The sequence below is a fragment of the Ailuropoda melanoleuca genome, chromosome 8, assembly GCF_002007445.2.
Source record: "Ailuropoda melanoleuca isolate Jingjing chromosome 8, ASM200744v2, whole genome shotgun sequence".
In the NCBI taxonomy this organism is placed as follows: domain Eukaryota; kingdom Metazoa; phylum Chordata; class Mammalia; order Carnivora; family Ursidae; genus Ailuropoda; species Ailuropoda melanoleuca.
In genome coordinates, this window is record NC_048225.1 from 8,466,423 (window position 1) to 8,490,374 (window position 23,952).

The 23,952-nt window shown below is 44.2% G+C and overlaps 1 protein-coding gene across 6 annotated transcripts in view; it reads left to right on the forward strand.

Moving 5' to 3' along the window:
- DIXDC1 (DIX domain containing 1) overlaps window positions 1–23,952 on the forward strand; it is a 68,446-nt gene that overhangs the window by 15,821 nt on the left and 28,673 nt on the right. For 2 of the 6 annotated variants that reach the window (XM_034665748.1, XM_034665747.1), the window contains 4 exons: window positions 14,690–14,819; window positions 17,745–17,870; window positions 20,169–20,427; window positions 21,043–21,150. In XM_034665748.1, coding sequence (XP_034521639.1) covers window positions 14,690–14,819; window positions 17,745–17,870; window positions 20,169–20,427; window positions 21,043–21,150 — 623 coding nt within the window. Of the gene's footprint in view, window positions 1–14,689; window positions 14,820–17,743; window positions 17,871–18,764; window positions 18,872–20,168; window positions 20,428–21,042; window positions 21,151–22,971; window positions 23,907–23,952 lie in introns of those variants that run through there. The other 4 variants (XM_019801656.2, XM_019801658.2, XM_034665749.1 and 1 more) reach the window with 4 other exon arrangements.

Below are 23,952 nucleotides of genomic sequence, written 5' to 3' on the forward strand. Positions count from 1 at the left end.
CCCCGGTGCAGCTTCCACTGTCAGTCACTTCAAGTACCCTCTCACCACCCTCCGCGCTTCCTGTGCCCTGCAGACCGCTGCCCCCCTCTGACGGCTGCCAGTCCTCGGGGAGCCCATCCCTGCTTCCCTCCGCACAGGCCTGCCCAGCAGTTCCAGAGGAGACCACACAGCCCCGCTGGTGGATTCAGTGATCAAATCCTGGTTTGCAGCCCTGGTTGAGTCCTTGGTGTCGCGGGGGCAAGTTTATCGGTCACTGTACTTCCCAGCTTCCCGCAGCGTCCCTTCCTGAGCCTCCTTCCCTCTGTTTGTCCCTCTCACTGTCAACGGGCAAGCGGGCCTACTTCACAGTGAAGAGGGGCGATTGGATTGGAACTCCTTCCACTGCCCTGGTTAGCGGCTAGATCCCAAGACCTGACCTTCACTCTTCACCTATGTATACCCCCGATCTTTGTCCCCTGTTGCTCCTGGAGCTCTTCTTTCCAGTTTATCTCTTAACTCAGACAAAGGACCCCATGGGTGTAAATTGGAACTATACCCCTCGAGCAATAACTGCCTAGACTACCCAGACCAGTTTGAGCTTAACCCCAGACTCCTGCCTGCGCAGATGGACCATGGAGTGACCCACGGAATGACCGGCAGTTACCTTCACCTCATTATAATGCTAAACTCCTGCCCAAGGAGCAGTACAACGTAAGTCCAGGCGTGTTACCGTGAGGTGCATGTGTGACCTTATGCCCCCCTCCACATACGATGACAGGGCTCCTCTTTCTAAGTACTCATCCTAACCCTAAATAAAAGGAACCCATCCACCCTTGCTCGGGGAGTTGTAGCTTTAGAAATTATTCCCTGTGATCTCCTTATCTGCTACAAATAGTTTCCTTTGTATGACAGTTCTACCCGGCGTAGTTTCTATATGTGACTCACCGAGGAACAAACTCACCTTACTTCACTTACGCCTCTTCCCCACCTCCAAACTTCTCCACAAAAGTACCTTCTCCTGCCTCCTCATGATCAGAGGAAGAAGTGGGTCAGCACTGAATTCAAATCCCTTTCCTGCCTCTTACCAGCCCTGTGACCCTGGGCATGTTGTTGCTCTCAAACCTTGGTTTCCACATCTGTAAAATGGGAATAATAGTTCCTCACAGGATCAGTGTGTCTGTGTGCGTGTGTGTGCGTGTGTGTGGTTTGGGGGCGTGTTATAAATAAGTAAATAAATATTTTAAAATATATAGATAGATATAGATATATAAAATGTGCATTATACATTTATTCTTATATACCTAGGAAAGGATGTGGTAAAGTGCTTAGCTAGTCCTGGCAGGTAGTAAGCACTCAGTAGATGGTAGTGACTGTCTTCTTTGCATCTGGCCTATGCCTGTCACACACAGATACTCTCAAACAAGCTCTCCCACCCAGCCCCCATCTCTTGGGCTCTAGCACCTGTATTTTGCCAACTGGCTATAGAACATCTTTACTCTAATGGCCTCAAATAGCTCAGACTCTTGTTCAAAACTGAACTATTTGCTCTTCACATTTTCTCCATCTCAGTGAAAGCAAATTATCCCTCAGGTATGACTTTTTGGACTTTCCCTTTTTGTCACTGCTTTTATCCTATCAGTCACTTGACTTGTATCTGGAATTTGTCCTTTTCTTTTTTTTATTTTTTTTAAAGATTTTATTTATTTATTTGACAGAGAGAGAGACAGCCAGTGAGAGAGGGAACACAAGCAGGGGGAGTGGGAGAGGAAGAAACAGGCTCCCAGTGGAGCAGGGAGCCCGATGTGGGGCTTGATCCCAGGACTCTGGGATCATGCCCTGAGCCGAAGGCAGACGCTTAACGACTGAGCCACACAGGTGCCCTTGGAATTTGTCCTTTTTTAATGATACTGCTTCAGTTCAGGTTCTCATAATCTCTCACTTGAATTATTGCCTGGTGTCCTCATCGTTTTCTCCCAATCTGGACGGGATCTATCCCGTGTTCTACTACGTGTCCAGAGTGACCTTTCTTTTTTTTTTTTAAGATTTTATTTTATTTATTTATTTGACAGAGATAGCGACAGCCAGCGAGAGAGGGAACACAAGCAGGGAGAGTGGGAGAGGAAGAAGCAGGCTCATAGTGGAGGAGCCTGATGTGGCTCGATCCCATAACGCCGGGATCACGCCCTGAGCCGAAGGCAGACGCTTAACCGCTGTGCCACTCAGGCGCCCCCAGAGTGACCTTTCTAAGATGCAGTTCTCACTGTTTCACTCTCCTGTTTCAAAACTCCACATGTTGCTGTTGAAGGTCTTTGAGCTGTAAATCTAAGTGCAGATAGGTCTTGTGCTGACCTATTTCTCCACCATCATTGCCGGCCACTAAAAGCTCGGCCCACACAGGAATTTTTAACTGGCTGTTCCTCCAGGGTACCATATGCCTTCATTGCTTGCTCTGCTCTCTTCTCCTCTCTTCCCTTCTCCTCTCCTCCCTTCCCTTCCCTTCCCTTCCTTTCCCTTCCCTTCCCTTCCCTTCCCTTCCCTTCCCTTCCCTCCTTCCTTCCTTCCTTCCTTCCTTCCTTCTTCTCTTCTCTTCTCTTCTCTTCTTTTTCTTTCTTTCTTTCTTTCTTTCTTTCTTTCTTTCTTTCTTTCTTTCTTCTTTCTTTCCTTTCCTTTCCTTTCCTTTCCTTTCCTTTCCTTTTCTTTTCTTTTTTCTCTTTTCTTTTCTTGTTTTCCTTTCCTTTTCCACCACCTCTCCCTAGGATGCCCTTATCCAACTGGCAAACATCCTTAGGGAACCAGAGGAACATCTTGTTTCCTCCAGAACCTTCCCTGATCCTTACATCCTTCCATCCTGTTGCTTCTTTTGTGCACAAACAGCATTTGTTAATATTTCTCTATTGCCACTGTAATTACTTTGTATCATAGTTATTTATGTGCCTCTAAGTGCAGGACTTGGCACAATTCCTAGCAATGTTGGTTGATTTGAATAAATGAATGCATGAAATGATACCATCTAGAAGGATCTTGTGAGATGGGATTTAACAAGTGAAATTTGTTATAGGTAAATATGGATCAAGAATATCTGTTTTGGGGCGCCTGGGTGGCACAGCGGTTGGGCGTCTGCCTTCGGCTCAGGGCGTGATCCCGGCGCTATGGGATCGAGCCCCACATCGGGCTCTTCTGCTATGAGCCTGCTTCTTCCTCTCCCACTCCCCCTGCTTGTGTTCCCTCTCTCGCTGGCTGTCTCTATCTCTGTCAAATAAATAAAAATAAAAAAAATCTTAAAAAAAAAAATCTGTTTTACAAGAATCACGATGGAAGAGTTTGGTTTAACAGCAGAATGTGTTAAAAATTATGTCAACCAAAAATTATTTTAGTTGACAGCTCAGTGTGAGTCAACAATGGTAACAAAAAAAAAAAGAAAAAGAAGAAGAGGAGGAGGGAGGGGGAGGAGGAAAAACTATGAACTATTTTGGATGGAGAAACTGAGTGTCTGGTTTTACCCCCAGAGTATTGTGTGTGGTTCTAGGTATCATGGTTTTAGAGGAACTTAGGCCAGAATAGCAACAATTCTTGAAACTATTTTGTTTTTAAGACTTCTTGAAAAATTATCAAAGTAGACAAACTGCTAGTTAATACGACGAAGAAGAAAAAGGGAGAAAGCACAAATATACAAAGTAAGAAGTGACAACGGAGAAGTAACCATTGAAACAAAAAATTGTAAGAGTCTTTGCAAGTCTGCGAACACATTTTAAAACTTTGCTGAAATGGATAATTTCCTAGGGAAATGCTGATGACCCAAATTGAAAGGGACAGAAAATTCAAACGGATCATTTTCTATGGAAGAAAGAGAGAATCCTATTAAGAAGCTATCTCTCAAAAAAACTACCAGTTCCAGATTATTTCATAGAGGAATTCTACCAAAGTGCCGCATTTTACCAGATAGTTCCAATGCTCTATGTATTATTTCAGAGCATTGAAAAGGAAGAGAAACTTCCTACCTCTTTTTAAAAAGCAAATATAATATTGATGCCTAAACATGATAAAGACAGTGCAAAAAGGGAAACTACAGACTAATATTTATGAATACCCATGAAAAAGTACCATACATATAGTATTAACATAGCACTAATAAATAGAATCCAACATTAAACATATAATTAAACATATAAACATTAAACATATAATTCACTATCATCAGGTGGGTTTCATTCCAAGAATGCAAGGTAGGTTCATTATTAGGAAATCCATTAGTATCATATACCATTTAATAGGTCTCAGGAGAAGTAATCATGGGATTATCTCAATAAAGGCTGACAGGCCTTTTATTGAAATTCAACATCCATTCCTCATAAAACAGTCAAGAAAATAAGACTTGATGGATATACTTAACATGATAAAATATATATACCTTAGTCCTAAAACCAGTAAATTCCTAAATTGGGAAACACTGAAAGAATTTTTCTTTAAGGCTAGAAACAAGGGTGGGATGCCCACTCTGTGTTCTACTTTGTATCAGAGGTATTAGCCAGCACAATTAAACTAGAAAATTTGGTTAGAGGCACAAGGCTTAGTAATGAAATAAAACTATTTATTTTTGCAGATATAGTAATAATCCTGGAAATCGAAGAGATTAGTGATAAAACTCAAACAACAAAAGATAAGGTAACAGGATATAATATTAACACACAGAAATCAATAGCTTTATATACTCAAAAAGTAGCCAGTTAGAGACCGTAGTGATAGAGGAAAGCTCATTTGCAATTGCAGCAAGGAAGATTGAATACTTAGAAATGAACCTAAGGAGAAATGTGTAAAACCTACAGGAGGAAAACTTCAAAACACTGCTGGAAGAAAAATTTGAACAAAGGAAACAACATCCCCTGTTCTTGAGTAGGCTGATTTAACACCGTAAAGGTGACAGGTCTCCCTAAATTAATGTATAAATGTAACATAATCCCAATAAAAATGCCAACAGGCTCTTTTAGGAGGTTAGGTAAAAATAACAAAATACACATGGAGAAATAAATAGGCAAGAGTAGTCAAGAGAACACTAATAAAGGAAATTTTCAGGGGACAGGGACTAGTCTTACTGGGCATTAATATGTACTGTAAAGCCTCTATAATTAAACCGTTTTGCATGAATAAACAAATATATGAGTGATGTAGGATGCAAAGCCCATAAACAGACCCAAGGACTTATGGAAATTTAGTATAGGACAAAGGTAGCATCTCGGACCACCGGGGTAGAGAGGGAGTTTTTAATAAGTGGTGCAAGGACAACTGGGTAGCTGTTTGAAAAAAGATGAATTAGATTTATTTCTTATGTAATACACAAGAATAGACTCCAAATGGATCAGGGATCTAAATGTAAAAAATGAAACCATACAAGAACTAGAAAAAAACAGGTGGATTCTTCTTTCACCTCAGCGAAGGGAAAGGCTTTCTAACCATGACTCGGAATTCAGAGACAATATAACAAATGATCAATAATGTGATTATATAAAAATAGAAACTCTTTCATGGCCAAAAAGACAATGTAATTAAAGTCAAAAGACAACTGACAAACAAATATCTGCAACACGTGTCAAAGACAAAATGGTAACATTCCTAAGATGTAAAAACTTCTTAAAAATGGAAGGACAAAGGACCAAAAACTTTGAAAGAAAAATGAGAAAAAGACAATTCATTTAGATATGAAGAAAGTGATAAAAGGTAAAAGATATAAAATGGGTTATTAAACCTACAAAAAGAGGGTTTTTTTTTTTTTTTTTTTTTTTAAAGATTTTATTTTTTTTATTTGACAGAGATAGAGACAAGCCAGTAAGAGAGGGAACACAAGCAGGGGGAGTGGGAGAGGAAGAAGCAGGCTCCCAGCGGAGGAGCCTGATGTGGGGCTCGATCCCGCAACGCCGGGATCACGCCCTGAGCCGAAGGCAGACGCTTAACCGCTGTGCCACCCAGGCGCCCCAAAAAGAGGGTTTTTTTAAAAAGATTTTATTTATTTATTTGAGAGAGAGGGAATATGGCGGGGGCAGAGGGAGAGGGAGAGGCAGACTTCCTGCTGAACAGGGAGTCCGACGCGGGGCTCCATCGCAGGACCCTGAGATCATGACCTGAGCTGAAGGCAGATGCTTAACCCACTGAGCCACCCAGGCGCCCCTACAAAAACAGGTTTAAGCTCATAATGAAAGAACTGAAAATTAAAACAACACTAAGATACAATTTCTCATTTACCCCGTGGGCAAGAATTGAAAGTACGACAACATATTCTGCTGGAAAAGCTGTGGAGAAGTGTGCTCTCATGCATTCCTTTGGGAACACAAACAGATACAGCCCTTTTGGCAGGGAATTTGGCAATATCTGATAAAATTATCCACCTACTTGCCTTTTGATCCAGCAGTCCGGCTTCTTGGAATCTACCCTGAAGGTAGACCGGTATCAACATGAAAAAACACATGCAAAAGGTCACTCATTGCAGCATTGTTTGTAATTGCAAAGCTTTGGAAAAACCCTAAATGCCCACATACAGGAGAATGGTTGAATAAATTATGGCATATCCACATAATGGATTACAGTAGCTGTAAAAATGAATAAGGAAAAATCTCTAAACCAGTATGGAGTGATTTCCAGAATATATTAAGTGAAACAAAGTGAAAAGCACAAGTGCAAAGAGAATGTCAGTGCTGTGCTATATTTCACACAAGAAGGAAAGGAGAAAGTGGAATTCGTGAGGTTGGTTACCTATGGGGTGAATAGGAGGAGGTGGAAAGAATGGAAAGGGGGGAGTGGAGTAGAAAGAATGATGGGGAGGTGCCGCCTTCCTGACTAGATGTTTTTGTATAGCTCTGACTTTTAGAATCATGTTAACGTTTCACCTGATCATCCTAAATGTGGGGAGAACCCACAATGGACTCCTGATACTAAGAAACAAACCCAACTCTATTACAAATGAACATAACCACACTGAAGGGGGTGGAGAAGAACAAACCTAGGTGACTTTTGAATCAGTATTTTCACTAATACTGTAAGACTAAAGACGAAAAGAACTATGCACAAATATTATATGATGGTTAGTAAATTAATTTTTTACAAGGTATGAGTTAGCAAGTCTGACGCTATTTTATGCGTTTTCTAGGATTGAGCAAATATTAGTAAATATATAGTGGAGAGTAAGAGTCAAGTTTCTCACTGGGAGAAAGGAGTTATAAGGAAAAAGGACAGGAAAGAGTAAATTCTGTGGGTTGGGTTAAAGGAGGGATCAGTGTAATTTATGCTATAATTCCTGGTATATGTCTCTTTGTGAAGATCAGTAGATATAGACGTGTGTGTGTGCATGTGCTTGCGCGTGCGTGTGTGTGTGTACGTACATACATGTATTTCCTACTCTCTACTACTGAGAGCACCAAGAATGTTACCCCAATAACAATGAGCACAACTCATGCCCAAATTTTGGTTTCTAAAAGCTATTCTCCAATAAAAAGAACTGGAGGTCCTTTGAGAAATAGCTGATTCCTGAGCTGGGCAAGGAAAGTACAAGTTGACAAGTGTGGAGTATCTTCTGATGCCAGAAAGTAAGGAAGTGTTCAAAACACATGATCAGCCCTATGATCCAGCAGTCCTACTTCTAGGTCTATATCCAAAAGAATTGAAAGTGGGATCTTAAAGAGGTGTTTGCACACTCATGGTCATGTAGCAGTATTCACAGTAGCCAAGAGGGGGAAGCAACCCATGTGTCCATCAACAGATGAATGGATAAGCACTATGTGGTATAGACATACAATTGAATATGATTCAGTCTTAAAAAGGAAGGAAATTCTGACACATGCTACAACATGGATGAACCTTGAGAACATTATGCTAAGTGAAATAACCCAATCACAAAAAGACAGTCACACTGTATGATTCCACGTATTTGAGTTATCTAGAGTTTTCAAATACGTAGAAACAGAAAGTAGAATGGTGGTTGTCAGGGGCTGAGAGGAGGGGGAATGGGATTTGTTGTTTAATGCCTACAGGGTTTCAATTTTGCAATGTGAAAAAGATCTGTAAATTCATTGCACAACAGTGTGAATATACTTAATATTACTGAACTGTACACTTAAAAATAGTTGAGATGACAAATTTTGTGTTATGTGTTTTTTGGCACAATTTTTTAAAAAGTGGAACTTATGAAAAGGATACAGAAACCAACATTTGTCCCAATTTGAGCAGCAAGATAAATAATAGTAATGGATTAATATAATAAATAAAGGTGAAATAAATACCCATGAGCCCATACTGACATAAATAAGTTGATGTGGGAGAAGGGAGAGCTAACCTCTTTATATTAGGAATTCCAATTAATAATTGTAGAAGGAATGATGGAATTAGAAAATCATCATTTGGGAAACATCATAGTAATCAATCAGGAAAGGAAAACAGTGATTTTTCAGGAAAGAAAAATCGGTGTTCAATTTAAAATAAGTAAAGTGATGATGCGAAAAAGGATATTTTCGTAGTCTCAAAGCATTTTCCCACAAGATACTTACCAATTACAAGGGGAAAATGGCAACTTTATAGTAGAGAAACCTGGCAGACACTACCTTAACCATTTGATAACAATTAATTAATTAAATGGCATCATGTGCCTGTTGATATGATGCACTGAGAAGGGTGTAGTATGACTTCTGTGTTATTCTTGCCCAAAATCCATAACCTGAATTTAATCAGTAAGAAATTTCAGACAAACCCAAATTGAGGGACACTGTACAGAATAACTGGGCAATATTCTTCAAAATTATCGAGATCATGAAAGACAGAGAAAGACTTAGCAACTGTCCCAGATTGGAGGAGACCAACAAGACTTGACGGCTAAACTTTTTTTTTTTTTTTTAAAGATTTTATTTTTTTTATTTGACAGAGATAGAGACAGCCAGCGAGAGAGGGAACACAAGCAGGGGGAGTGGGAGAGGAAGAAGCAGGCTCATAGCAGAGGAGCCTGATGTGGGGCTCGATCCCATAACGCCGGGATCATGCCCTGAGCCGAAGGCAGACGCTTAACTGCTGTGCCACCCAGGCGCCCCTTGACGGCTAAACTTAAGTGTGAGATCTTGGACAGTAAAAGGACAGTGGGACAATTGGTGAAATTTGAATAAGGTCTGGAGATTAGTTAACAGTATTGTGTTAGTGTAAATGACCTGTTCCGATCTTGTACTATGGTTCTGTAAGATGTAAACATTTGGGGAAGCTAGGGAATGGGTATTGGGGAATTCTCTGTACCATTTTTGCCACTTTCATGTAAGTTCGAAATTATTTCAAAATGAACAGTTAATAAAATAAAAATAATAGGGGTTTTTAATAAGCCCCTAGTGTGGGTTGTCAGTGTTTTCTGGCAGCCAAGGAAGGAAAGAAGGAAAGGAAAAAAAAAAAAAAGAAATGTCTAGAATGAGGAATCTTCATGTCTCCTTTTATACCGAGTATTGTGTTAGGTTCTAGATGTCTTGGTTTCAGAGCGATTTAGACAGGAGATCAATAATACTTGAAACCATTTTATGTCAGGGATGTTGACCTTGGCTTGCAACTCTGGATGTATGTTGGAGCACTTAAGGAATATTGATATATATACCTGGGCCCTACCCTCAGAAGTTCCAGCTGGTCTGTGGTGGGCCCCAGACTTTAGTATTTTTAAAAAGCTTCACCAGTGCTTCTGATGGGTAATCAGGGTTTAGGGAACCCCTTGGTTAAGGGAACTGGAGCGTTTAGCTAGGAGAAGACTCACGTTAGCTTTACAAGAATCATATGAGGGAACTTGGGAAAATAAAGCTAAATTATGCCCCCTGGAGAGAATTCGGTGGGGTGATGTCTACGTGTCTTGTATTTTTTAAAAGCTTCCCTTGTGATATTGATGCACAACCAGGGATGGGAACAGTGCTTCTCAAACTTTAACGTGCATATGAATCACTAGGAGATCTGTTTAAAGTGTGGATCCTGGGTTGGAGCCTGAGAATCTGCATTTCTGATGGACTCCCAGGTGATGTTGGTGCTGCTGGCCTGTGGGCCATACTTGGAGTAGTAGAGAGCTACTTAGTGTAGACTATTACTCAAGAGACCCAAGCATTGGATGTGGGGGAGAAACTGGTTTAGACTAAGGCGTCTTCCATTCTGAGAGTTTGAGGGAGATTCACTGAAACCTTGGGGATGCATTTATTTAAGTGATAGTGTGGTCCAGTGAAAAGAACATTGGCTTGGAGTTAGAATTTCATAGTCACGACTTACTGTTTGGGTGACTGAAACAAGTTATTTCACCTTTTTTGAGTCTCAGTTTCCAATTAGCAAAAGAGATACAGTAAAATCTTCCTGGCAGATTAGCATTAGGAAAAATGTGTTCACGGGACCTAGCAGAGGGGCACTTGGCTGGCCCAGTCAGTGGAGCGTGTGACTCTTAATCTTGGGGTTGTAGGTTCTAGCCCCAAATTGGGCATAGAGTTTACTAAATGAAGGAAGGAAGGAAGGAAGGAAGGAAGGAAGGAAGGAAGGAAGGAAGGACTTAGTATAACTCTTGACACAGAGTAGGTGTTCAGAACAGTGGTGACGATTATTATCATTAATGCTGTAGAATCCTTTTTTGTTGAAAGACCAGAGCTGAGATTAATGTGGATGAAAAGTACTGTTAGAACCTCTGATCAGTTTTGCACCAGACAGAACTTCTATTCAATAGCCAACAGAAGGCTGTGGTTACTCAGGTAGAAATGATCTTGGCCTAACGTAAACCATTTGTTCTTGTCTGCCCCTGCATTATTCATTTTTGCAGTCATTTTAAGTCTCGGCCTGATGAAATGTGACAAATGATTCACCAACTCAAATACTTGTCATGCACCTGTTACTCTAAAGTCCAATAATTCTTTTTTTTTTTTTTTAAAGATTTATTTATTTGACAGAGAGGGAGACAGCCAGCGAGAGAGGGAACACAAGCAGGGGGAGTGGGAGAGGAAGAAGCAGGCTCCCAGCGGAGGAGCCTGATGTGCGGCTCGATTCCAGGACCCCAGGATCACACCCTGAGCCAAAGGCAGACACTTAACGACTGAGACACCCAGGCGCCCCTATAATCCAATCATTCTAAACTGTTGTCTCTCCCCGCATAGAGCATAGTTCATACCTGAGCTCCTTTGAGCTCACTGTCCCCTTTGCCACCCTTCCCCAATCCCCAAAGTGTGGTCTCAGGTTGGGCTGGTGCTCTCAGAGCCCTGTGTGACATAGGACATCCTCAAGGAGATCAGAGCTGAAGTGTGTGAGGGTCAGGGAAGGCTTCCTGGAAAAGGTGATGCTTGAGCTGAGCCTTAAGAGGAAGCATCAGGCTCAGGGAGGGAGAGTGGCTGGAAAGCTCGGTGCATTTGGAGCACTGAGATGGTTTGGACGAACTGAAATGTGGCAGGCAAACGGGAGGGTAGTGAGGAAAGCTGGAAGAGAGGTAGCAGCCAGCAAATGAGACTAAATGCAGCGAAGGAGGTTGGATTTTACCCAACCAGTGAAGGAAGCCAGTGAGGGATCTGCAGCAGGAATTTGTGGAGGGTGGGTTGAGGTGTTATTAGGTAAGGGAAATCGGTTAGGAGGTTTTTTTAAATTATTTAAATTCAGCTGGCCAACATATAGTACATCATTAGTTTCAGATATAGAGTTCAATAATTTATAAGTTGCGTGTAACACCCAGTGCTCATCACATCACATGCCCTCCTTCGTGCCCATCACCCAGTTCCCCCATCCCCCCACCTGCCTCCCCTCCAGCAACCCTGTTTGTTTCCTAGAGTTAAGAGCCTCTCATGGTTTTTCTCTCTGTCTGATGACTTCCCATTCAGTATTCCTTCCCCTTCCCTCTGACCTTCTGTGCTGTTTCTTACATTCCACGTGAGTGAAACCATATGACAATTATCTTTCTCTGATTGATTTATTTCGTTCAGCATAATACCCTCCAGTTCCATTCATGTCAGTGTAAATGGTAAGTATTTATCCTTTCTGATGGCTGAGTAACTTCCCATTGTATATATATATATACACACCACATCTTCTTTATCCATTCATCTGTCCATGGCCGTCTTGGCTCTTTCCACAGTTTAGCTACTGTGGACATTGCTGCTATAAACATTGGGGTGCAGGTGCCCCTTCAGATCACTACATTTTTATCTTTGGGATAAATACCTAGTAGTGCAATTGCTGGGTCATAGGGTAGCTCTATCTTTAACTCCCTGAGGAACCATACTGTTTTCCAGAGTGGCTGTACCAGCTTGCATTCCCACCAACAGTGTAAGAGGGCTCCCCTTTCTCTGCATCCTTGCCAACATCTGTTGTTTCCTGAGTTGCAAATTTTAGCCATTCTGACTGGTGTGAGGTGGTATCTCATTGTGGTTTTGATTTGTATTTCTCTGATGCAAAGTGATGTTTAGCATTTTTTCTTGTGTCTGTTGGCCATTTGTATGTCTTCTTTGGAGAAATGTCTGTTCGTGTCTTCTGCCCATTTCTTGACTGGATTATTTGTTTTTTGGATATTGAGTTTGATAAGTTCTTTATAGATCTTAGATACTAGCCCTTTACCTGATATGTCATTTGCAGATATCTTCTCCCATTCATTGCGTTTTAGTTTTGTTGACTGTTTCCTTTGCTGTGCAGAAGCTTTTTATCTTGATGAAGTCCCAATAGTTCGTTTTCGCTTTTGTTTCCCTTTCCTTTGGAGACGTGTCTAGCAAGAAGTTGCTGCGGCCGAGGTTGGAAAGGTTGCTGCCTGTGTTCTCCTCTAGGATTTTGATGGATTCCTGTCTCGCATTTAGGTCTTTCGCCCATTTTGAATTTATCTTTGTGTACGGTGTAAGAAAGTGGTCCAGTTTCATTCTTCTATGTGTGGCTGTCCAGTTTTCCCAACACCATTTGTTGAAGAGACTGTCCTTTTTCCACTGGATATTCTTTTGTTTAGGAGTTTTATATGTAAGCCAGGTAGTCGGATCCCAGCTGTTACCCTTAATGGCTTTTTCGGTCTTAACTCCTTTTCCCCAGAGCACAGTGGTTTACTACAGAGGTGCCCTTTTGCCTGACTGGTCTGCCGCCCGCGGTGCTGTGGCTGTGCAGTAGGGGAGAAGGAGCAGAGCCTGGGCAGAAATCTGGCCCATATCAGGCAGAAGGTGCAGCCACCCCTATTCTGAGGATTGAGTTGGGTAGCGTGAAGCCCTTGGTCAATACTTGGACCACATTTACTGTGTTCCAATACCATGTCTGTTCTGTCCTCGCTGGGGACATTGGGGGAGTTACATAACTTCTCTGAACTTTATCCAGAGAACTTTATCTCTGAAATTATCCAAGGGAGGATACTGACCCTTCAGTGCTTTTGCGAGAATTAATTAAATGGTGATAATGATGAAAATAATAATAACATCACCTGTGTGGCAGGTCCTGTTTCAGGTACATTCATTAATACAATAAAATACACATCAAACACCAACACTAGTATGTGGTTCATGTAGATATTGGATTCCCCCCACCTGCTGATAAGACACTTCCTGCAGTTTGTCAGCAGCTGATCGATTATTGCCTTAGTACTGTCTTACAAAGGCTTCATTTATTCCCACAAGTCGACACAGAGAAAATAACGAAGATTTAATTTAAGCTCAGGAAGCAGTCAGTGAGTAATTTCCAACATCATTTCATTGACAAAGTACTCGTGGCTTAGAAATCAAGTGTTCTTTAACCAGATTGTAACTTAATACCGTTAGCCCTTGAACCTAATTTTTAGGTTCAGGGTCTTGGGCTTATACAGAAACCAGACCGCTGCTGCTGCTTCTGGGACATTGGTCACATGCTATTTTGATATTTAGTGCCCATCTTCAGAACAAATGCATAATTGGAATAAACACATGACTGCAAGCTTTGTGTAAGGGACAGCATGAAATATGTAAGGTTATCTGAGGGCTGGGATGGGTTATATGTCCCTGTCTGGGCCCTTCAGGCTTCTGATGGTACTGGCTGGCTTAGTCTTGCAAGAAGTGAAAATTCTCCCTCCCCTCCCCCCACCCAAGCCTTCAAGGCCCTACTCACCAAAGCCTTTCTTTTCCTTCTTTGCGCAGGTTTTAGACAACTAGATCCTCTTTGACAGTATAAAGCACGGATTAACACTAACTGAGTAGCAATCCCAGGATTATGGGCTCAGGAGAATAAATCTTGGGTTGACCCTGAGATGATTTCAGTTAAGTCTCATTGTGAAGAGCAATGGGAGAGGCGGTTCTGAGCAGGTTTGCTGCTTACTCCTGGTTCCCCAAGACTGGCTTTCTGAGTATCGCTGTCCATTGTGCATTCGAGACACGAGTGATTATTCCTGGGAAGCACAGTGGGTTGCTGGCAGCAGTGATTACACCCCAAAACCGGCTGTGCTGCTTGCTGGGCCTCATCCCTGGTCAACAGAGAAAACACAAGGAAACCAGGAGTCCTAGTCATTGAAACACTCATCTGCTTATCTGTGTCTACCCTGCCGCCAAGTCAGCGGTTAGCTTTCCCTGAAGATTAGCGTAAAACTAGAAATTTTTAGAACGTGCTCCACATCTGACCATCTTCCTTCTTTATTTCCTTGAAACCTCCTCCTCCCTCTGGATGTGGATTTCCCACCACAGGTCATTCTCAAATGCTGCCTTAGAAGGTGCGGGGCAAAGGAGAATAGTATGCAACCTTTCTCTTCTTTCCACCTTTGGTTTTCCAGCAACAGCTACAGGCGTACGTGGCCTGGGTGAATGCACAGCTCAAGAAGAGGCCAGCCGTGAAGCCGGTGCAGGACCTGCGACAGGATCTTCGGGATGGGGTGATCCTGGCCTATCTCATCGAGATCGTTGGTCAGTTGGCCCTGGGCTCTGATGCTGGAACATGCCTTCTTTATCCTCCACATGCCCTTCAGAGCAGTGTGCTGCTGCTTTGTAGTATATGGAAATGGAAGTATAAAGGTTTAACATACTTGCCCAATGTTCATTCATTTATTTACGAGTCAACAAACTATGTGCCGGGCACTGTATCATGCTTTGGCAATGTGATTCTGAGCGTGGTGTCTGCTCTCAGGAGTGTCCCAATCTAGTTGGAAAGACTGGAAAGTGAACGCAATTCCATTCGCATACTTAGGACTCTGATGGGGTAAGGACAGAGAGGAGCACATGGGCGGATGGAGGCACCCAGTCCAGTCCTAGGGTTCAGGGATGGCTTGCCAAAAGGACTGATGTCTAAACCAAGGCTGGAAAAGGAAATAGTAGTCAGGCCAAAAGAAGGAGGGTTTACCAGCAAAAGGACCCCTCCATGACATTCCCATATCTCCCCATGAAAGGGCTCGTCCTCAGGGAGCCCAGGAGCTGTTGCCAGTCACTCTTACTGGATGGTGCCGTACCCTATGTCCATAGCATTTGTCCACAGCTCTGGTATTACGATAACATTGCCATTCACTGAGCAGTAATTGTTTTCCTATCTCTCCTGTGTAGACTGAGCTCTTTAAGAGCAGGCACAGTATACCTTTTTTTTTTTTTCCTGTTTCCACAACTTCTGCCCAAGGGCCTGGAACAGAATAGGCATTCCGATATTGATTGTTCTGTTAATCAGCTGACCTTGCTTAGAGTCCTTGAGAGATGTGGGGCTTGCAAGTGACATGGAAGGAGCCCAGTTTGCTTACCTCACTGGGCCAACTCACGGATTCACCAGGGCATTCATTCATAATAATAACAATGGTAATAGTCATAGTTGCCATTTTTTAAACACTTTTTATCTCATTTAATTTGATTTCATTTAATTGTCAACTCTTGAGAAGCAGATAATGTCATCCCCATTTTCAGGAAACCAAGCTTAAAAAAGATTTATAAAAATAAATAAATAAATTCATCGAACACTTAGAATATATTGAGGATTGTGCTAAGCTACTTTGAATGATTTATGCTATGGGGATGAGATGAGTACTACCGCCTTACTAATGTATGAGGTTCAGAAAGGCTAGGCGACTTTCCGAGGCCACGTAACTGTACCATGGCAAAGCAGAGGTACAAAGCTAGAGCTGTTTTAATTCCAAAGTTCATTTCAAACCTTTTTTTTCCAATGATTTGAATCGATTATACTTGAAAATATAATCAGATAGAAAATGCAGAGGCCACAAAAGGATGTAAAAGCCTTTTTTCCACCCGCACTAATGATGTGTTCTTTCTGGAAGCAACTAGTGTTAGCAATTTCTTGCATTTTTTTTCAGAGATGTTCTATGCATATAGAAGCAATATGAATATGTATTCTTGGTTTCCCAAAACCCAGATTCTTAAATGCTGCATTTTATTGTGACTTTGCTATAGGGAAAGACTCGCTGAATTCACTACCTTATTCCCCATTTTTTCTTTAACATGCCCTCGTCGAGCTTTTGATCTCACTTCCCCACCGAAACTGCTTTCATCAAGGTCACAACCTTTGCCTTCTCAAATCCAGTGGCTCGGCCTCAGTCCCCATTTTATTCAATTTAGCAGAACACAGTTTGTCCCTCCCTCCTCTTTCAGACACCCTCTTTACTTGGCTTCCAGGGCCTGCCTTCCTCACTGGCTACCCCGTTTGCACTTCTGGCTTTTCTCCTTTCTGACTTCTAAGTGTTGAGGTCCTCCACATTCAGTCCTTAGCCCTTGTGTTTTCTCTGTCCCCAAGTGATCTCTTCCCACAACTGTGTCTTTAGCCTTAAACTTGTCTTTGAGTTCGAGACGTGAATATCAGCTTCATGTTCAGCATGGCACCCTGGATGTCTAAAATGCAGCTTTGGATATTCTCCCTACCAGTTCCTCTCTCCAGATTTCTTCACTGAAGTAACACAGGACGGTCTCATTCACCCAGCTATTAAAGGAGAATGCCTGGAAGTTGTCTTTAATTATTCTCTTTTCTTCATATATCATAGCTAATCCTTCATATGTGCTATCTGCTTTATATTAAAATTTTACCTGATATCTGACTTCTCACCTGTCAGCCTTTTCCAGTCAAGCCCAAGCCATCTCACTAACCCTTGCCTTGACTAGTTTCATTTTCTAACTAATCTCCCTGTTTCCTCTCTACATAAGCTGAGTGCATAGAAAGTCCACTTTTAAAAACACAGATCATTAATCCACAGACCCTTAAATGACCTGGCTTTGCTTTCTTGTCTGCCTTCTCCTAGGATTCGACTCTTGTCTCTCTCTCAGCTCCAACCGCACGGGGCTTGGGTTTGTTCCTCAGATTAGCTGAGTTCATTCCCACTCTGGTGTTTGTACCTGAGATTCCTCAGTCTGGAGTGCTTCCTCCTCAAATCTTCACATCTCTTACTTTATTCGAGTCTCTGCCGAGATACAATATCAGGAAGGCCATGATTCCACTCTTCTTTGTGTTTCCTCATAGCACTTACCACGGCCTGACATTGTTTAAAACACGTACTGGTTAACGTGGTCATCTGTCATCCTGGAGACAGCACCTCTGCAGTGGAAGGGGCGTTGTCCCTCTTGCTCACTGCTGTGTCACTGGTGGCCAGAATAGTGCCAGCACACAGTGGGTGCTCAATGAGTATTTGCTGAATGAGTAACACGGTAACTTCACAGGCCCCTGGGAATAGTTTTGAGAATTTGAAGACCCTCCAAAAGGCTTTTACTTTCTTATTCCCCATCCAAATTACAAGCATGAAGGCTTTACTCACTTGCATATTTATATATAATCTTAGCATTTACATCAAATATTCCCTCTCTCGGTATCTGGCTATTATGAAACTTTGATATGTTTCTCTCTTCTAACAGCAGGAGAAAAACTGAATGGGGTACAGCTGAGTCCCAGTAACCAACAGGAGATGAAGAATAATGTGGAGAAAGTGTTACAGTTTGTGGCCTCCAAAAAGATTCGAATGCACCAGACATCGGCTAAAGGTCAGCGCCTCATTACATCTTTGGGGGAGGAGTACACTCAGCTTTACCCAGTGATTATGAGGCTTAGAAGAACCATCCATTGCATAGCCAAGGGTTCTGAGTAGACTGGAATAAGATGAGGCCCGTGACCTCATATCATTTGTCCCGAAAGAGAGCTACCCTCTTAGGACAGGGTGATTATCAAAATCTGAGTGCTTTGAAAACCTGGATGGAGACAGACATTCTCTATTCATTTTAATTGAATAAAGGTATGCTTGAGTGTAGGTACAAAAATTAATACAGTAGAAATGACAAGATTGGGATATTAACTTTAGAATGTCTCATTTATTTATTTTTTTATTTTTTTAAAGATTTATTTATCCATTTGACAGAGATAGAGACAGCCAGTGAGAGAGGGAACACAAGCAGGGAGAGTGGGAGAGGAAGAAGCAGGCTCATAGTGGAAGAGCCTGATGTGGGGCTCGATCCCACAACGCCGGGATCACGCCCTGAGCCGAAGGCAGACGCTCAACCGCTGTGCCACCCAGGTGCCCCTAGAATGTCTCATTTAAGTAATCAAAAATGAAGATAATGTTTTTCAAGTTCCTTGGGTTTCATGCTCAAGAATTATTTCAAATCATGATAGCTGTATTTTTCCATCCAGTTTTCCAGAAGAAAAATATTTTATAGCTTTTTATTTTTTGGATATCACAGAATATTTCAGGCAAGATGAAAGGGGCTCTGGGACCTCTGTACATACCCTGTCTTGTAGCTGCATGGCCACAAAAGGACACTTCTCAGTCCGTATTGAGCCCAGCTGCTACGAAGCATTTGTTTAGGTGTCCTCAGAGAGCCCTGGCTCCCTGGCCCTCCCGCGTATCTCTAGAACTGACTGTGGATCTGGTTCTGTTTCAGCTGCTGTTTCTGGGTCTGATTGCCCGTGGCTCTGATGAGAATGGGGGCCGTAGGGAGCCTTCCTTCTATGTTGGATTATTGGTGTTCTCTGTGCTGGAATCATTCAGGTGGGGCAGATACTGACCAATGAGAGCCCCCTGCAGAAGGAAGGATAGCCAAACTTTTTCCAAGTCTTGCATATTTGCAATGCAAATGAAATGAAACTAAAAAAATAGAATTTTACCCATTCCCTTACTTTAACTTTCACCAAACCAATCACATTGTTTTTTTGCATGCATTCTTTTTTTCTAGGGCAAAATTTAGAGTGCTGTAATATCTCTGCTCTGGTCCCCATGAGGGGTGGGCTTGGGGATCTGGCCCATTAAAGTTAGCTATTTTGAAGGAGTACTGCCGTTGAGGACATCATTGTCGTTTACCTGGCAAGTGCAGCAGTTTCCTAATTAGTCTCACTGCCTCGAGTTTTGTCCCCCTCCCCTCCGCTCTCCACACAGCAGCCAAAATTATCTTTCTGAGAATACATAAGCTCATGCCACTGTTCTGCATGTGCGGGTCTTAGGGGGACAATCCAAAGCCTGTCCTGTGGCTTGCCGTGCCCTTTCTGACCAGACCTCTGATTTACCCCCTGCGGCCTCGCCCTTCACCTTCTCCCCCTGCACTCTGAGCCCCTAGCTATGCTGTTCTCAGTTCTCTGCCACGGTGCCGTGCCGCAGGAACATCACACGAGTCTCACATACAGAACTTAAAAGTTCCTAATAGCCACATTAAAAAAAAAAAAAAAAGGAAATGGGAGAAATGAATTTTAATAATACTTTTTATTTAACCTAATATATTCAAAATATTACCAGTGCAACATGTAATCAATGCAAAAGCTATTGAGATCTTGTGCATTCTATTTTTTGTACAAAGTCTAATGAGATATGTTTCAGTCTGACTTTTTTTTTGTGCAAAGTACTACTCGTATAGCACATTTCAATCCAGACTGTACCCTTTAAGCGCTCAGTAGCCTCATGTGGCTAGTGGCTGCCGTACTGGACAGCATAGCTCTTGTGTGTCATGCTCTCTCTCACCTCTAGACCTTCACACCTGCTGTTCCCTCTTCTTGGAATACTCTTTTCCTTCTCCTCCTTTACCTGATGAACCAGTGCTTGTCAATCAAGTCTCAGTTTAAAATCTACTTCCCCTGGGAATCTTTCCCTGAGCCCTGTAGGCTGGACAAGATGCCTTTACTTTGCTCCCAGAGACTCCCAGAGCATTCTGTTCTCCTACCATAACACATTACCATACTTCGTTATGATTGCTTTTAAATGTTCTGTCTTCCTGTTGAACATGGCTCTGTGAGGACAGAGAGACTTGTATCACTAGCAAATACATATTAAATGAATGAACCCTCTGCCTCCCTCTTAGGACCTCTGGGTCTGTTCTGTCCCTCAGATATTGTGGAAGGAAACCTGAAGTCTATCATGAGGCTGGTCCTTGCCTTGGCAGCTCATTTCAAACCTGGCTCCAGCAGGACGGTGAGCCAAGGAAGGGACTTCAGAGCCCCTCTGCAGAGTCACCAGCCACACTGCGCCACTGCTGTGGCCCAGGGAGCAGCTGCCGCTCTGGCTGATGTGTGTCATGACGTGTCACGGTCAGGACGGGATGTCTTTCGATACAGACAGAGGTAAGGGTGGAAATCTGGGGATGGGAACTTGTTCCTCTCTCTGATATTTCACGGTAGATGATACCATGCCATAGATGGGCGCATCCCCTAAACAGCCCACATTGCAGAAAAGAGCATGGAGTGTGGGTCAGAGAGGACACTCCAAGAGAGAAAAGCCCTTTTAAAAGAGATGTTTATTTTGCAGTTAGCAGAAAGTAAAGGAATCATATTTGTAATTTTTTGTTCTGGTGCCCAGGATGTTAAATATATGCCTTTGGCACAGTGTGTTTTCTTCACGGGGAGATATGTGGGAGCAATGTTCCAAGTCATCTGGGGGAGTCTCTCTAGAATGTATCCTAAAGCCAGCTTGTCCTGAAGACTTATGGGAGGAAACATTTTGGGGGTTGTATGTCTGTTGGGAGAGAGCAGGACCCTGGGTGTTGCAGAGCCTGGTGGAATTGGTTGTGTTTATGTCTGTCTTCCCTGCTGGGTGTCCAGTGTCTTTAAGGCAGGGGCTTGGCCTCACTCCTCTTTCTTCCCTCAGCGCTCTGAGAATGGCCATCTCTCAGTTCTTGTTGAGTTGACCTGAACTGAAGGACTGACACCCTCTCCTTTGCTGGTGCCCTCCGACTTTAGGAACAGCAGCGTGGATGAGGAGATCGAGAATCCATACTGGAGCGTGCGGGCCCTGGTGCAGCAGTACGAAGGGCAGCAGAGGTCCCCGTCTGAGTCCAGCTGCTCCAGGTAACTGTGGTGTCAGCTCCTTAGCACGACCGTCCTGGTTAGAAGCGGAATTCTTGGGGGGACGTCTCAGAGTTTTCAGCTTCAAGTAGCAATACGACAGGCAGTAAGGCTCCTCGTTCTTTTCTCTTTATCTTAGTTTATGTTTGACTTTAAAGGGTCGTCTTCAGCACTGCTTTGCGGTTTGTGCTGGCAGGAAGGTAAGGAGTGTGGGGTGTGGGGAAGTTTCCCACACAAGGAAGGTTTGTGTGGAGCCTAAGTGTCGGTGCCCAGCTCTGTCCACACGGGGGCATGACTGGGAGCCGTGAGGGCCCAGCCCCTGGTTCAGATACTGGCGTCTCAGATGCCAGCGTTTCTGACAGCCAGTTCCATGGTTCTGCCCTGGCGCCTGCGCTGAACGCTAAGTGTGGCCTGAGAAGGTTGTATTAAGCATGTAACAAGAGAAAAAACGGAGCAGAGTTGTCTGAGAGCATTAGGATGTTTCCAACTTTCATTTACAGGGCTAGGAATTGTGGCAGGTTACTCTGCATTGGAGTGGGCTAAGCTGTTTGTGACTCTAGCAGAAAGGCCATCTCTTGCTCTCAGAGCAAAGTGCAAAGACCAAAACAGGACACAGTGCTCTAATAAAAGCCTGATCGATGCCAAGTGTAGTGGCAGAAGAAGACTACCTTCCTGGCTCATTAAATCATGCTCCTAAAAATATATCCCCAGATCATGTCAGCTTATTTACTAACTCTGTTTCATTGCTGAATCATTTTTAATTTATGCTTTTACGACCTTTTCTCTCCTACTCCAGCCCTGCTTAGTCTGTTCTAGTTAAGCCTAATCGTTGTCTTACATGTATCTTAAGTGCATTAATTTTCTTTCTTTCTGTTTCTTTTCCACATAAAATTCCATCTTAGATTGATAGACCATTTCTTAAATTTATTGCAGTCACATGGAATTCTTCCTAGCGTTTTAATATACCAATAACCTTGCTCAAATTTAATTTTTACATTTAGTAGATTGCTTTTTTATTTATAAAATTCACATAACATAAAATTAGACATTAATCATTTTAAAGTGTACCATTCAGTGGCATTTAGTATCTTCATAATGTTGTGTGACCATGTCCTCTATCCAGTTCAAAGACATTTTCATCACCCCAGAAGGAAACCCTGTACCCATTGAACAATAGGTGTGCTAGTAATGAGAATCTAAGCCATTTCTTCCTTGCTTGCCGCTTAGACTATCACTTGGTACAGAATCAAAGGACATTTCATTGTATAATGAGATCTATTGCTTCCTGCATGGCTACAGGCCTTTCACTTTTTTGTGCCTGCCAGAGTTAGAGTGAGAGAAAGCCAGAGTGAGAGAGAGCCAGAGAGAGAGAGAGAGAGAGAGAGAGCCAGAGCAAGCCAGAGCGAGCCAGAGGAGAGAAGTCTGGATTTCTTCCTGAGAACACCTGCTTCCTTCCTTTCTGGCAGGAGAACTCAGACTGGGGCAGGGGCTGTGACACAGTGTGAATTAGGGACGCCCTGGAAATCGGGCTGCGGGGGGGCGGGCAGACAGTGACAGTTTTTCTGGGAGAGGGGTCAGGTAATGAGTCGCATTCCCCTGTCTGTCGCTCCTTCCTGATTTTTTGTCATTGTCTTCTAAGCTGACCTATCACATCTTTGGGATGCTGGGTTAGTGAGCTCCCGGGACCCAGCAGGCTCTGGAACATTCTGCCCACTCTCCCCCTTCCTCAGGGGGAGGCCACCTCATGGCTCAGTGACCCATGAAGGCCGGGAGACCCCGCGATGTGATGGTGAACGGGGAGTGGCTTAGAAGATGGGAAAGGTGCCCCCGCTCATCGAGAGACACCCCGGCGGAGCCAGGGCCGCCTGTTGCTCCGTAGACCTCGGGCCGGCCTCCTCCTGTGTCCACGGAAAATGATCCTTAGTTGGGAAACAAGAACACATGCAACGCCTGGGGGAAGGTGGGAGGAGATCGACGTTCGGCGGGTTTCCGGGAGCGACCCTGAGTCTCCACCCGGCCAGGCTCCCCCTCCGGCGAGGAGCCAGGTGACACCGGCCCCGACCTCCGTGGCCGCCAAGGGAGGGGTCAGAAAGGGCGTTTCCAGCCCCGGGGTGCCCACCCCTCCTCGGGCCTCGGCGTCCGCGGCCCCGCCCCTGCCCAGCGCTGGGCTCCCGCTCGCCCGCCCCGCCCGTGCTGGGTCAGAGCCCCGCGCTGCCCGCCGCGCTGACAGCCTGGAAGCGGGGGCGGCGAGGGGAGGGGCGGGAGACGCGGGAGGCGGCGCGGAGCCGGGGACGCCCGCACGCTCGCCTCCGGGACCCGACCGCGCAGCGGGAGTCGCGGGCAGCACTGCCCCGAGCCAGCGATGGGGTGAGATGCCCGCGCCCAGGGGCACGCCCGGAGCCGCGCGGACGCCGCGATGCTGCTGCCAGGGACCCGCAGCCTAAGAGGGGAGGCGGCTTCCGCCCAGGCTGGGCTGCTGCAGCGTCTGAGCGGCGGGGACCGCGCGCCTCAGTCCCGGGAGCATCCCGGTCCCCGGGGCCGAGACGCCCGCCTCTCTGCCTTTCCGACTCTCTCCCGCGGTCGGAGCCAGCGGCTCTGATAGCCGGCCTGTCTATGGAGTGGTTCTGCGGGCCCCAGCGCGGGGAGACATGCCCGAGTTCGGGAGCGCCGTGACTCCCAGCCTCCCGCTTCGCCCGGGGAAACAGGCTCGCTGAAGCCGGAACCAGGAGGGGGACCATGGGAGGGACGCAAGTCAAATGGTGAGCAGAAGCCACTTAGGCTTTGGAGGTGGGGGCATGGGCGGAA